Source organism: Podarcis tiliguerta (genome assembly GCF_965153285.1).
Source record: "Podarcis tiliguerta genome assembly, chromosome: Z".
In the NCBI taxonomy this organism is placed as follows: domain Eukaryota; kingdom Metazoa; phylum Chordata; class Lepidosauria; order Squamata; family Lacertidae; genus Podarcis; species Podarcis tiliguerta.
In genome coordinates, this window is record NC_139553.1 from 46,612,368 (window position 1) to 46,627,937 (window position 15,570).

The 15,570-nt window shown below is 46.8% G+C and overlaps 1 protein-coding gene across 1 annotated transcript in view; it reads left to right on the top strand.

Annotated features, from left to right (window-relative positions):
* The window catches only part of DLG3 (discs large MAGUK scaffold protein 3), a 115,829-nt gene that overhangs the window by 75,182 nt on the left and 25,077 nt on the right, over positions 1-15,570 (top strand). The window contains 1 exon segment of the mRNA XM_083422585.1: positions 152-254. Coding sequence (XP_083278711.1) covers positions 152-254 — 103 coding nt within the window.

A 15,570-nucleotide genomic window follows, 5' to 3' on the forward strand; every position in this document is an offset into this window, starting at 1 on the left:
TTGGTGTGGGGCTGTGGCTGTCGCAGGGTGGGGGGAGGGGTGGAATGTTGCATGGTGGGAAATAAGTGTGCAGCGACATCATAGGAGGAGCAGGTGGCACCAGCTTCCCCTTTTCAAGGTGAGTTGACAGAGGCGGGGTCTGTTTGTCCAGGTGAATGGCGTCAATCTCCGGAACGCGACCCATGAACAAGCGGCGGCTGCCTTGAAGAGGGCCGGGCAGACGGTCACCATTGTAGCCCAGTACAGGCCTGAAGGTAGGAAACTCCCGGAGGGGGGGGACCCGCTCCAACCTGCTCCCCTTGAACCTTTCACGAGAACCAGGATCTCCCTTTGAGTTGTGTGCCCTGGTGCCAAGTCCTATTCGGCCAAAGTTCTGAGAGGACAGCCAGGCTTCTGGGCTGGCAAACGCTGGATGAGAATGCCTCAAAGTCAGGATTCGCTGGTTTATTTCATTCCTATCCCACCTTCCTTCCCAGGAGCTCAAGGTGGTGCACAGAACCCTATCCTTCCCAACATTTCCTCACAAGAACTCTGTGAGGTAGGTTAAGCTGAGAGGCAGGGAATAGCCCAAGGTCACCCAGTGAGTTTCATGACTGAGTGGGGATTTTAACCCTGGGCTCTTTAACATGGAGTCTCTGCAGTGCCTGAGATTTGTTGAAAGGAGGAACTGGCAAGATTGGCAGTGGGGATGTGGACGTTGGCCTTGGTAATCACACTGCTTGTTCCTAGGCTGGAAAAATAAGGTTGGATCTCTGTAGCTTAGGATGGGGAACTATTGGCACAGGTCCCAATTAATCCTTCATAACCATTTTCTCCATTTGTGATACTGAAAAAGAGCAGGTAGAGGCATTGCTGCCTCGACTGCTTATCCGAGCCCCCCCCCCCCCCCCGCCAAGCTCAGCCAGGTTGCCAGTCCCCGAAGAAAGCAGGGTTGAAATCACTTCTCTACAACTTTGCCTCGACTGCTTCCTGCAAGGATTTCTCCACAGGGAAGTCGATGGCGCAGAGCTGAACCAGCAGCCTTGAACTCCCTTGCCCATCAGTTCATGGGTGGGGACTTCTTCCACACAGTTTCTGCAGAGATCACTAGCTGTAACCGCACCACAAGGTTGGTGTTGCTGAACATCACTTCTGGCTTGCATTATTATTATTATTATTAAATTTATTTTGATTAAATATTTTCTTGCTTGACAAAAGTACATGTCAGGTTTTTCAGGTTGTACATTCTTTCTTTCAAATCAGTTACATTTGCTGTGAGACCTTAGTGCTGAGTACCATATAATGTTGGGGAAGAAGAGTGGGGAGACGAGGGGTGCGGTGGTGAGGCTTGTATTCTGTTGTATAGTGTACATGTGGCGTTTTGTGTCAGCGTCAGCTGGGTAGGTTTTCTTTCTATTCATTTATTACATTTCCTTGGTAGTGTGAGAGGTTGGGGGCCCAGGGTGTGGTTGGCACTGGCAGAGGAAGGGGAGTGTGGGGGGAGCGCATCGCCCCCAGCAGCATGATCCTGGTAGCGCACCCCCACCCCCAGGACGTACACCAGCCATGCCCCCATCTGTTCTCCGTCCCCCCCCCCGGTGCTGGCGCATGAAGCTCCGCCACTGGTGGTTGGTTGGCTGTGGTTGGCTGCAGTGGGATTAGTTTGCATTTGTGACGGGGGCGGGGCTTGTTGAGTCAGGTAAGCCAGATTGATTCGTATGATTCTTGTCGTCTTGTTGTGCTGTGTATGTGATAAAGGGGAGCCATACTGGATTGAAGGTGTCCTCTTCTTTTTGTCCCCATGTCAGTTTCAGTTTATTGGTTAGTTTTTCTAGTACAGTGGTGCCTCGCAAGACGAAATTAATTCGTTCTGCGAGTTTTTTCGTTCTGCGAGTTTTTCCGTCTTGCGAAGCACCACTGTGTATTGACGGTTTCCCATAGGAATGCATTGGCGGTTTTTTAAAAAAGGCGCAAGACGTTTCGTCTTGCGAAGCAAGCCCATAGGGAAATCCGTCTTGCGAAGCAACTCAGAAAACGAAACACTCTTTCGTCTTGCGAGTTTTTCGTCTTCCGAGGCATTCGTCTTGCAAGGTACCACTGTACAGTGGTACCTCGGTTTTTGAACGTCTCTGTTGACTAATGTTTCTGAACTTGGAACACCATAAACCCAGAAGTAAATGCTTCTGTTTTCGAACGCACCTTGGAAGTCGAACTTCTGAGGTGACTTCCTGTTTGAATTTTCCGTTTTGAGGTTTCCATATTGAGTTTTCGGTTTTCAAATGTTTTGGAACTCGAATTGTCTTCTGGAACAGATTATGTTCGAAAACCAAGGTACCACTGTAAGACTGTTTTCCATACAATTTGATACCATTGGCTCATGTTTACTCCTGACAGATCTCTCCAGTGTCTAGCTATGAGGCTTCTGGCTGCTGAGAATAGATGGGTTATGAGCACTTTATAATGTGAGTGGGCATTATTAACTTGGACGATGTTGCATAAGGCCAGTTCTGGGGTGACTTCTAATACCTGTTTAGTTATTTTGCATATCTCTTGAAGGACTGCTATCCAGAAGGGTTGGATTTTAGGACATTGTCACCACATGTAGAGGTGCAGCCTCTCCAACATCTTAGTGAGGTTCTTGAGCGTATCAATGCCGATTTCCGTGGTATTAAGTACCACCTGTGAGTTTCAGAGTGAGTTTCCTTCTTTTGGCTGATATGGACAAAGGGAGGTTTAGACCACATTCTAGTCCATTGAATCATAGAATCATAGAATCATAGAGTTGGAAGAGACCACAAGGGCCATTGAGTCCAACCCCCTGCCAAGCAGGAAACACCATCAGAGCACTCCTGACATATGGTTGTCAAGCCTCTGCTTAAAGACCTCCAAAGAAGGAGACTCCACCACACTCCCTGGCAGCAAATTCCACTGTCGAACAGCTCTTACTGTCAGGAAGTTCTTCCTAAGGTTTAGGTGGAATCTTCTTTCTTGTAGTTTGGATCCATTGCTCCGTGTCCGCTTCTCTGGAGCCGCAGAAAACAACCTTTCTCCCTCCTCTATGTGACATCCTTTTATATATTTGAACATGGCTATCATATCACCCCTTAACCTCCAGGCTAAACATGCCCAGCTCCCTTAGCCGTTCCTCATAAGGAATCTTTTCCAGGCCTTTGACCATTTTGGTTGCCCTCCTCTGGACACGTTCCAGTTTGTCAGTGTCCTTCTTGAACTGTGGTGCCCAGAACTGGACACAGTACTCCAGGTGAGGTCTGACCAGAGCAGAATACAGTGGCACTATAACTTCCCTTGATCTAGATGCTATACTCCTATTGATGCAGCCCAGAATTGCATTGGCTTTTTTAGCTGCCGCGTCACACTGTTGGCTCATGTCAAGTTTGTGGTCAACCAAGACTCCTAGATCCTTTTCACATGTACTGGTCTCAAGCCAGGTGTCACCAATCTTGTATTTGTGCCTCTCATTTTTTTGCCCAAGTGCAATACTTTACATTTCTCCCTGTTAAAGTTCATCTTGTTTGTTTTGGCCCAGTTCTCTAATCTGTCAAGGTCGTTTTGAAATGTGATCCTGTCCTCTGGGGTGTTAGCCACCCCTCTCAGTTTGGTGTCATCTGCAAATTTGATCAGGATGCCCTTGAGTCCATCATCCAAGTCATTGATAAAGATGTTGAATAAGACCGGGCCCAAGACAGAACCCTGTGGCACCCCACTAGTAACTCTTCTCCAGGATGAGAATTGAGTGGGGCTAATTTCATATCCTATGTCGTGCTCCCATTGTTGTTTGATTGTGTCAAGGGGGTTTGTGGGATTCTGGAGCAGCATTTTGTATATTGTGGAAACAATTCCTTTGCCATGCCCCCCTGCTATCAGGAGAATGTTTTCAAAGCTGATCAAGGGTCCAGTGGCTGCTGATTTTACTGCTGGATTGTTTAACATGGCATGTAGTTGATGGTGTGCTAGGCAAGGTACTCGCGTGTCCCCTAGCTTGTCTTGTATTTCTTGTGTTTTTGTAGAAGTCTTTTAAACAGTGTAGGCCTTTGGCTTGCCATATTTTAATCTGGAGGTGTTGTGCTGTGTGTTGGAATAGTGGGTGATAGGCCAGGGGAGTTAGTGGGGATGGGGATAGTTTGCCTATTTTCCCCCTCCATGCTTTAAACGTGGACTGTGTGAACCTGCTCTGGCTTGCTTTTTAATCTTTTCCTGCCACCTTCTTTGAGTCAGGAACTTGAGAGGCTTCCTTCTGCGACTCTAGTTCCCTATCAGGCGTTCTGCAGTGGTTGCTTTGGGAAGCACATCTGCCCTTCCTCTTCAGCAGGAAGTGTCTGTGTGTTTAGGAGAGAGATCTGAAAAGCAGAAGACCTGATCCAAAAACAGAAATTAAAATTAAAATTAAAAAATTAAAAAGTGGTGTATGGCCCACCACTGCATGAGCCCTGCAAGAGCCCTATTCCTTAAATAACTTAAGGAAAGCCTGGCTGCTGGTTGAGGCCAAAGACCTTTCTAGTTATGCACTCTAGTTTCAAGTGGACAAACAGATCCCTGTTGGAAGACTGCAGACAGGACCAGAGGGCTCCGATGACTTGTGATTCCAGTACTGAGGGGCGTACTGCTTCCAAGGATGGAGTGAAACACAAAGATCTCAGTTAATAGCCCCAGATAGCTTTATCTTTCATGGAATTGTTCATCCCTGTCTCTGTGACCCCTGTCTGGAGAATGTACTTGGTCCCTCAGGGTCTTTACAATTCAGCGATATAGAGGCCGGGCCACCCATTAAGCAAGGCGAGGCAACCGCCTCAGGTGGCAGGATCCACAGGGGCAGCAGATGTTGGTCTTTATTCTCCCCTTGTTCCCAGTGTAGACCTTCACTCGTCCCTTATTCCTTGGAGGGACGTGTGTGCTATTTTGTGGTACACCTCAGGTGCCAAAATGTCTTGTACCAGCCCTGAGCCATGTGTTTTGCAGATGTTGTGCCTGATCCTTTGCTCTTGCTTAGAGTTGAGTATCCGCACACCCCCCCCCATTTACTTATGAGTTTTGGAACATAGCTGTCAACCGTCCCTTATTTGGCAGGAAACTCCCTTATCCCAGCGCCGTTTCCCACTGCTGTCCCAGATTGATGATGTCCCTTAAATTTCCTGGGTTTCATGCTCGCCCAGCTCGGGAGAGAAGCAGCGGCTCGGGGTCCTCCGCTTCGAGAGAGCGCGCTCACAAGCTGCCGCATCTCCGTCTCTTCCTTTTCCCCCTCAGGGGCGCGTTGTGAGGAGATGGGTGGCGGCAGGCGGGCCGGCAGCCCCGCTCTTGAGAGACTTCCGCCGCGCTGCCAGGGGAAGCCGTAGGTGGCTGTGGTGGTGGCGGCTGAGGAGGCAGCCTGAGGGAGGAGGAAGATGAGGGGTTGGGGAGGGACACAGAAGGGTGGTGCTTCAGCGGCCGTGGCGGCACCGCAACCGCCTCATGCCGGGTTGGGGCAGCCTGGGCGAGAGTCTCTCTCCCTCTCTCTCAGGCAGGAAAGGGCCGATGGAACTCCTCACGCCAGGACGATGGCAGCCCCGATGTGCTGCTTAGCATACCCTCCAACCAGTGCAGCAGATTTCCCCCTCTGCATCCCTTTCATAACTCTATTTTTATAAATCATTTGTCCATCCATAGTTCAAATTTTTACTACAAGTTTTCTGTCAATCCTACCAATGTATGTAACTCTTTCCAATAGCTTTTCAAATAAATTATAAACTTTCCCCATTCCTTATTAAAGAGGTCCTCTTCCTGGTTTCTAATTCTGCCTGTAAGCTTTGCCACCTCTACGTCAGTTTTGTCTGCCACTCTTCTTTGGTGGGAGTTGTAGACCCTTGGGATCATCTAGTCCAACCCCCTGCAAAACACAGTCAGTCGCAGCCAAAGCAGCATGGCTCCATGAGTGCGGGATTTCTGTATAAGCTAAGCCAAAATCCCTTATTTTGGCTGCTGGTCCCTTATTTTCAAATCTGTAAGTTGACAACTATGTTATGGAATTTGTGTTTTGGTATGAAGAAATGGGATAAAAATGCTTTTGATAAACATGTGGGGTGGAAGGGGTGACACTATGAATAAGAAGTGCTTCACGTTGAAACTTTATTAACAGCACCAATAATTGGACTTTGGAGTCATATTGCACAGGAGGCAGCAAGGCCTGTTTTAATGATTCAGTGGATGGGGGTGGGGTTTGGAGTTGCCATCTTTCCCCTGCCCCACCTTGATGGGGATTTCAGTGCCTCAAACAGCTGTATAGCAGGAAGAAGTTCCACAGGTCAAGCTTTCCAGAGGCTTGCAAATGAATCCTGGGGGAAACTGCATCTCTCGCTTTATTTGCTTGCTGCCTAACAGTTGCACAGGAGCTGTGCAAAAAAAAAAAAAAAGGTGGCAACCATCTCCCATTAGCTTGTGTGTATGCCTAGGGCTTGTCGATCAGAAGGTCGGCGGTTCAAATCCCAGCGACGGGGTGAGCTCCTGTGGCTCGGTCCCTGCTCCTGCCAACCTAGCAGTTCAAAAGCATGTCAGAGTGCAAGTAGATAAATAGGTACTGCTCTGGCGGGAAGGTAAATGGCGTTTCCGTGCGCTGCTCTGGTTCGCCATAAGCGGCTTAGTCATGCTGGCCACATGACCTGGAAGCTGTACACCGGCTCCCTCGGCCAATAAAGCGAGATGAGCGCCGCAACCCCAGAATTGTTCGCGACTGGACTTAACGGTCAGGGGTTCTTTACCTCCCCCCCTTTTTTTTTTGCATTAATACGCATCCAATGTGGGGGGAATCGGTCTGCGGACACAGCATGCAACAGGGTTATTGGACGATAAGCGCTAGCAATTGCGGTCATTGGAGGAAAAATATTGATTGACGTGGCAGGGGCGGTGCCAATCGGTGGGTCAGTAGACAGAGGTTGAGGTGAGAAGCAGGGACGGTGACCTTAGCGCTAAGCGGAGTATCGGAAGTGGGACTTGGAGGAGGAGGGCGGGGCGGCTTTGCGGCGGGGTTGGGATTGGTTCCTGGACGAACTCGGGACCGGCGGGCGGGACATGTGTGAGGGGAGCGCGGGCTTGCGATTGGGCCGGGGGGGCAGGCCTCAGAGGGAGCTCGCGCGGCGATTGGGCAAAGGCTCGGCACACGGGAGGGCGGTGCCTGCATTGAGGGAGGGCCTCCCGCGACTGGACAGAGCGCGGAGGGCCGGGCCTCCAGTTGGACGAAGCCGGCTGCGGAGGCGGGGCTTCGGCGTTCCCGCCCGTGCGGGTGGCTTCGCTTTGTGCGATAAGGGGCCCGGCCAGGGTAGGGTGGACTGGGCGGCGGGTGGGAGGAGCTGCCGCTGATGCGGGAAGGCGCCGCGGCAGGTAAAGGAGGATCCCTTTTTGAAAAAAGAAGCCCCGCTCCTGTTGTAAGTGAAGAAATAGACGGCGGGGAGGCGGGGGGAGTGCGCGCCCCACAGGGTAGCCCGGGAGGCGAGTGACCGGCTGCCCCCATCCCTGTCGGCGGCGGGGGCGCTAGTGTTAGCGTTGAAACTGACCGCTCCTCCCGGACTGGCCAGATGGCCCCGGCGGTGGCTCGTTTATTCCCTTAAGTCTCCTTGAGGCGATGCGCCGGCGAGCTCCCTCAGGCTCAAGGGTGTGTGTGGGGGGGGTGTAAAATAATAATAATAATAATAATATAATAATATTGCTAATGCTATTCCTGTTAAGCCAGGCGTTTACGGGAAGGGGGCGGGCGGCACATGCTGGCGAGGGATTCGAGCGCCCCTCCCCCAAGGTGGATCTAATTACTTAACAGTCATTTTGCGGCGGACCCTGCCTTTCTTACTCCTCGGGAAGGTTGAGGCGTCGTATCTCTCCTTTTATCTCCGCCTCTCTCTCTCCCCTGACCCGCGCGGTTCTCGAAATGCTGCCCTAACAGCAGCCCTGCGAGGTAGGCTGGGCTGAAATAAAGGGCTCTCTCACCCGTGGGGCGAGTAGCCCCAGCAAGTAAGGTGAGCGATTTGGACCCTGAAGTCCTGCTTAGCTGCTGCACTGCACTGATGGGTGTATGTAGTTAATATATATATATCTAAAATAAAAAGCATGGCTGTTGTGAATATGGTTACTCGCCCTCTGCCAGTTAGTGCCCCTAAAGGAGAATAGAAATCTACCTTGTGGCGAGTCAGACCATTGGTCTATCTGGCTCAGTTTTGCTTATCGTTATTAATTCAATTTGTATGCTGCCCTTCATCCTAAAATCCTAGGGCAATTTACAACACAGAAATACAAAATGAGCGCAACAGAAAACATAATAAAATAAAAAACAAACCAATGCCCCCCCTCCCACAAACGCATTTAAAAGGCCACAGGACGTTAACCAGCCAAATGCCTGCTTGGCACTGAGTGGCAGCTGCTGGTCACTGAGCTATGTTCTTTTCCTCCCAGGGAAGGGACAAATTGAGAGGGAGAAACAAATTGGCTTGCTTGGGCCTGAGAGGCAGTCTCGCCCTTCTGCAAGTCCCCTTTCAATCTGTTCTAAAAACCCCATGGCAGAATAGGTGCCTGTAAGCATGGCAAGCTGGAGGGAGGGCAGGCTGCAAAGGATTGTAGGTGGCTAACTGAGGCTGGAGTTAAAAGAGCTTCTCTGTAAGAGAGGCCAGTGGCAGCCAGTAGGGATGACGGGTGGTTCTACAGGTTTTCATGTGTTTGGAAGTAGCACCCAATGGCAATGAGCTGAAGGAGCTTCTTAGGGGATCACTGTGACCATGAATAGCCTTTGCATTGTAAGGAGCAGTGCCTCCTTTGTCTTGTGCCAGGCTCAAGCTGTGTAGTGCACATAAAGGCAACAGGTGTCTCCTTTTCTTGGAAAGCTGTGTCCTTGCAATTGGGATTAGTGTGTGGCTTGCGTCCAAGTGTGTGGGTGGTGTAGCCAGTGGTCGTGCTTGGTGCAAATTTGATGTGAGTTGTGGGACTTGATAGTGTTTGAATGGTGGTTATGCTATTCCCAAAGAGAATTTGCTACACAATACGCAGTCTTTCCCTTCCAAAACCAGTGGCTATTCAATGCCTGTGATAAATATTTGGTTTTGAAGCTCAAGAACTGTCTAGGAGTAGGGACCCATTTACAGTATTTTGGGCAGAGCTGTGGTTGTTGGTTACCTGTCTTTAATTAGATCCTTGCTGAAAGATTCAAGGATGCAAAGGCTGGTGGCAGTATCATTAGTTATATAGTTTTTCACTGACCGAAGCCAGCCACTTTCAGATTGGAGTAAGTGGCTAGGGAGAAGGAGTTGCTGATCACAAAGAGAGAGAGATGGCCATATGAACACTGAACTTGTGCTTGTGCTTGAGAAGGATAAACCTCACACTGAATGCAACATTTTAAAAGTAGGATGTGGTGTATTTAATCCCCTCACAAAGTAGTAGCGGGTGGGGTGAGAGCAATCAGAGCTAGCTGTATTAGGCTGAGTAGCAGCTGCTAAGGTGAGTAATCCAGAGATTCTCCAGAGAAAAACCTGAACAACTGGGATTTGCTGTTTCCTAGCTTTGCATGTTGCTGACCCATAGCTGCACTTAGTTCAGGAACTTAAATAGTACACAGCAAAAGGTGTTGCCTGACATGGCCTCACTTATTTTGTCACAGGTGTCTTCCTGTTTTATGCATTATTTTCTCTAGGAAGGTTGTCTGTACATTGTAACTTGGTCATGGATATTTTCTGATCCTGTTCTATTCTACTACATTCCTCCTTAAAAAGGGTGTGGAAGAAATTCTACAAGTGCAGCAGGCATACCAGGTAAGGGAGATAGAAAAACTGAACAGGGAAAAGCTGCCAATTACAGCCATCACTTGCTTCTGTGTAGTGACTAGTCCATGATGCGTGTTGCCTGTTAGTGCAGAAAGGGAAGTTGGTTTGTACACTTGTATTTCAGGTTTCATTTGCAAAGTGAGATTTAGTAAAGTAACCTGAGCCACAATGTGGGTTGGGTGCTTGTGTTCAGCAAAAATGGAGCTGGAGATTTACAGCAGCTGCTAGCTAAATGTTAGAAATGCCATTTGGCTTTGAAGTGTTTGGCCTTACTGAACTGTATAATATGTTTAAATGACAGCTCCATTAGTATCCAGAGTCAGTGTAAAAAGGAGCTTTGTTATTTTTAATGTCATGCTGAAGAGCGTAGCACCAGAGACCTCTGAGAAAAGCCAGCAGCATCTGAAGGGCTTTTAGGTATGCAAACATTTTGCTGTTCAGGGCCTTCTTAAGCTATGTTGCTCCCAGCATTGAGCTTTTGGGCTAGTGGGAACCTGTCTAAAACCAAAAAGACTCTGTGGTGGCCATGAATGCAAGAGACAGACTTCTGAGCTTGTGGAATTCTTCATTACTTTAGGGCAGATGGGCTTTGTAGCTGAGGGCTAACTGGGTGGTTAAATCAAAAGTTCTAAGGTGGCAACTTAAAAAACCCCAATTTTCATAGAATCATACAGTTGGAAGAGACCACAAGGGCCATCGAGTCCAACCCCCTGCCAAGCAGGAAACACCATCAGAGCACTCCTGACATATGGTTGTCAAGCCTCTGCTTAAAGACCTCCAAAGAAGGAGACTCCACCACACTCCTTGGCAGCAAATTCCACTGTCGAACAGCTCTTACTGTCAGGAAGTTCTTCCTAATGTTTAGGTGGAATCTTCTTTCTTGTAGTTTGGATCCATTGCTCCGTGTCCGCTTCTCTGGAGCACCAGAAAACAACCTTTCTCCCTCCTCTAGTTTATTTTATATTTTAGCACAGATCTGAATGTCTCCTTCCTGAAGTTACATGATACTGCATTTCTAAGGCAGCTTAACATGCACTTGTGTTAACACTCAACATATAAATAAGAGGAACCCTCAAGCAGGGATTGGCATTACTGTGGGTAGAACAGAAAATAATGGGATTATAAGATAGCAGTGGAACTTCATGTACATTGGCAGTGTGTGAATGGAATATTTGGAATGCAGTTGAACACATTGAAGTAGTGGAGATATGAACTGACCCATAAGCTGTGTTCAGCCTTTAAAATACCCATGCCCGTATTTGTTAGCCTTTGAAGAATGTGATCATGCAGTAAAAGAAAACAAACCCCTTACTGTCAGAACCTGTAGTTTTTCTTGTTCTGGTTTCTTTTCCCTGCTATAAGACTGAGTGAAGTCGTGCCTTTCAGTCTCAGGAAAGGGATCAAAGAGTGGTCTGAGCTTGGCAATGATGGTATACAGGTGAAGCTCGAAAAATTAGAATATCGTGGAAAAGTTCATTTATTTCAGCAATTCAACTTAAAAGGTGAAACTAATACATGAGATAGACCCATGACATGCAAAGCAAGAAATGTCAAGCCTTTATTTGTTATAATTGTGATGATCATGGCGTATAGTTGATGAAAACCCCAAATTAACAATCTCAGAAATTAAATATTGTGAAAAGGTGCAGTAGCTATTCAATCCATAGCACCTGCAATGGGTTCCTGAGCCTATAAATGGTCTCTCAGTCTGGTTCAGTAGGAAGCACAATCATGGGGAAGGCTGCTGACCTGACAGTTGTGCAGAAAGCCATCATTGAGACTCCCCATAAGGAGGAAAGCCTCAAAAGGTAATTGCAGAAGAAATTGGATGTTCCCAAAGTGATGTATTGAAGCACATTAATGGAAAGTTATGCGGAAGGGGAAAGTGTGGAAGAAAAAGGTGCACAAGCAGCAGGGATGACCACAACCTGGAGAGGATTGTCAGGAAAAGACCATTCAAACGTGTTGGGGACTTTCACAAGGAGTGGACTGAGGCTGGAGTTAGTGCATCAAGAGCCACCACACACAGGCGGATCCTGGAGATGGGCTTCAAATGTCGTATTCCTCTAGTTAAGCCGCTCCTGAACAAGAAACAACGTCAGAAGCGTCTTACCTGGGCTAAAAAAAAAAAGAACTGGTCTGTTGCTCAGTGGTCCCAGTGGCCCCAGTGGAACAACTTTTGCATCTCATTTGGAAACCAAGGACCCAGAGTCTGGAGGAATGGGGAGGCACACAATGCCAGATGCTTGAAGCCCAGTGTGAAGTTTCCACAGTCTGTGTTGATTTGGGGAGCCCTGTCATCAGCTGGTGTTGGTCCACTGTGCTTCATTAAGTCCAGGGTCAACGCAGCTGTCTACCAGGAGATTTTGGAGCACTTCGTGCTTCCTTCCACAAATGAGCTTTATGGGGATACTGACTTCATTTTCCAGCAGGTCTTGGCCCCTCCCACACTGCCAAAATACCAAAACCTGGTTCAGTGCCCATGGGATTACTGTGCTTGATTGGCCAGCAAACTTGCCTGACCTGAACCCCATAGAGAATCTATGGGGCATTGCCAAGAGAAAGATGAGAGACATGAGACCGAGCAATGCAGAAGAGCTGAAGGCTGCTATTGAAGCATCCTGGTCTTCCATAACACTTCAGCAGTGCCACAGGCTGATAGCATCCATGCCATGCCATGAGGCAGTAATTGATGCAAAAGGGGCCCAAACCAAGTACTGAGTACATATGCATGCTTCTACTTCTCAGAGGTCCAATATTGCTCTATTTGCAATCCTTGTTTTGCTGATTTCATTTAATATTCTAATTTTCTGAGATTGTTAATTTGCAGTTTTCATCAGCTGTACGCCAAGATCATCACAATTATAACAAAGGCTTGACATTATCTCGCTTTGCATGTCATGAGTCTATTTCATATATTAGTTTCACCTTTTAAGTTGAATTACTAAAATAAGTGAACTTTTCCACAATATTCTAATTTTTTGAGTTTCACCTGTAATTACTGTGAAAAGCAAAAGAAAAGTTCTCGCTTGCTCCCAGTACCCTAAGCATATAACCAGAGAAATTAGTGTAGAAGGAACATCCTGATACCTCTGTGGGACTATCTGTTCTGCTAGATATGGCTAGCAAATCCTAAGTGAAAATAATTTTAAGTGGATAGTTTTTAGTCTAAACCTCTCAAAGAAGATGGGCAGGATACAAATATGTCTTCTAACATAAGACGCAGGCATTACCTTGGAATTGCAATCCCTCCCTCAGGGTGTAGTGATTCTAATGGCACTGCACATAAGATATGGCACCAAGTGAGGCCTTGAGGCTTACTGATCAGGAATAGACACTGTAGATAGTCAACATGATCTCTGTCTTTCTGGATCTTGTACTGTATGGCTAAAACTGTCATAAGGATAGTATTTTCTTAATCTTTTAATTGTATTTAAACTTGCAGTTATTTCAGGAAAAGATTCATTTATTATTTGCTGCTATCTTACAATACAGTGTGAGCCTGATAGGCTAACAGTTTTGCCTTTATAATTTTATCACAGTGGGGAATTCATTTCAAGCATTGATGATGAAATGGTATACTGGAGGTAGGAGGTTTTCAATCTGCTCGCTTCTCAGGCTTGCATTTGTGGCAATTCTGCTGTGTGCAACCTGCAGCTAAAATGCTGTCAGCTGCAGAAAGGAAGAGATTAACCCTCCCAGTCAAAATGCACCTCACTGTCAACTTGAGCTGAGTGAGTAAACTACTGTGGTTAGTGTGGGATGATGTATTCCTGGCTCTCACAAAAACCTTCATGCAGCTTGATGCTCAGCCTAATACTGAAGCTTTGCAGCCAGTTAGAGGTTAATATAGCAACTGCTTCCCTTACTAGCTGGGTTTACCATAGAAACAAATCCTGTAGGAGAGTGGGGGTTGGGTTTACAGCAAACACAAAACCATCGTGTCAAAAACTAAGGCTCATTGTACAAGTGTGGGGGTTGATATGTGGACAGTAGCCCCATTGATTCCAAGTCCAATAGCACTGGGGAACCTGAGGCTTTGAAGACCTTGGAACAAACAGATTTCTCCTGACTGGGTTGGGGTAATGACACCCAGGTTCTTGAACTTATTTTGAACTTTCAGAAGTATTTAGCATGCTTTTGGCCATGGATAGAAGATACCAGCACTGGGCTACTTTTTATTTCCCTGAAAGCATTTGTTAAGAGTTAAATTTTCCTTTTGTTGAAAAAGGGTGCAATGCAAGTTTTCTGCCCTCTCTTCCCCAAGGCTCACTGCTGTTTGGAAGGTTTATGCTCTCTTTTACTGAAGTTCCAGCACCTGCATTTTGCTCATTTGAGAGGCTTCTACCTTGTTCTACCTTGTTCACAGCCCAAAGTTATTGAGGCAACTTACAAAATGTTTTAAATACAATACAGTAAAACAGACAAGAGTTGCTAGGGATAATTAAAGGTGTATACAAGTTTCTCCTTGCCTGTTGAATCTCTGGATTTCAGTATCTCTCTGAAGAAATAATCCCAGTGCAGAAATTACTGCATACTCAGTCAGTTATTAGCTCCTCACAGACCAAGTCTTTCACATCATGCTGCTGCTATCTCTCATAGTTTATGGCAGATGCAAGAGGCAGCAGGGGAGTAAGAGTGTTTACAAGCTTCATTCCAGTCCTCAAGGTGCCACAGGATTTTAGCAGCTTGTGCAGTAGTTCAGAATGTGAACTTGATTTATAGCTGTTGAGGCAATAGGTTTCCAACACTATATGTGGGGGAAATGAAGGTGCGCCTTCTTTGAATTCTGTGGTTTTACATATGAAGACATAATAACAATCATCTGTTCCTTAGCTGGTCTTAAAATTAGGCAAATACAACCTCAGATGAACATACACTGTGTCATGATTTTTTTTTAACACATAAGGCCAAAATGGAAAAGCCACATGTGAAAAACAAAGTACACCTTATGATTCATTTGCTTATGATTCAATAGCTTTAGCAGCAATAACATGAAGTAATTGTTGTCTGTAGGCCTTTATCCGTCTCTCACATAGTTATGGAGGAATTTTGGCCCATTCTTCTTTACAATGTTGCTTCAGTTCATTGAGGTTTGCTGGCATTTATTTATGCACAGCTCTCTTAAGGTCCCGTACAGCATTTCTGTTGGGTTGAAGTCTGGATTTTGACTGGACCATTGCAACACCTTGATTTTGTTCTTTTTCAGTCATTCTGTTGTAGATTTGCTGGTGTGTTTGGGATCCTTGTCCTGTTGCATGACCCAATTTCAGCTAAGCTTCAGATGCTGGGCAGATGGCCACACAACTGACTGTAGAATACTTTGGTATACAGATAAGTTCATGGTCAAGTCAATGGCTGCAAAGTTCCCAGGTCCTGTGGCTGCAAAACAAGCCCAAATCATCACTCCACCACCACCGTGCTTGACGGTTGGTATGAGGCTCTTGTGCTGACATGCTATGTTTGGTTTTTGCTAAACGTGGCACTGTTCATTATGGCCAAACATCTCCACTTTGGTCTCATCTGTCCAAAGGACATTGTTCCAGAAGTCTTGTGGTTTGTTCAGATGCAACTTTGCAAACCAAATCCATTCAGCCATGTTCTTTTTAGAGAGATGAGGCTTTCTCCTGGAAACCCTTCCAAGCAAACCATACTTGTTCAGTCTATCCAATTATACTGTCATGAACTTTAACATCTAACATGACAACTGAGGCCTATAGAGTCTGAGATATAACTCTTTTTTGCAATTTCTCTGAGCATTGCATGGCCTGACCTTGTGGTGAATTTTCTGGGACATCCA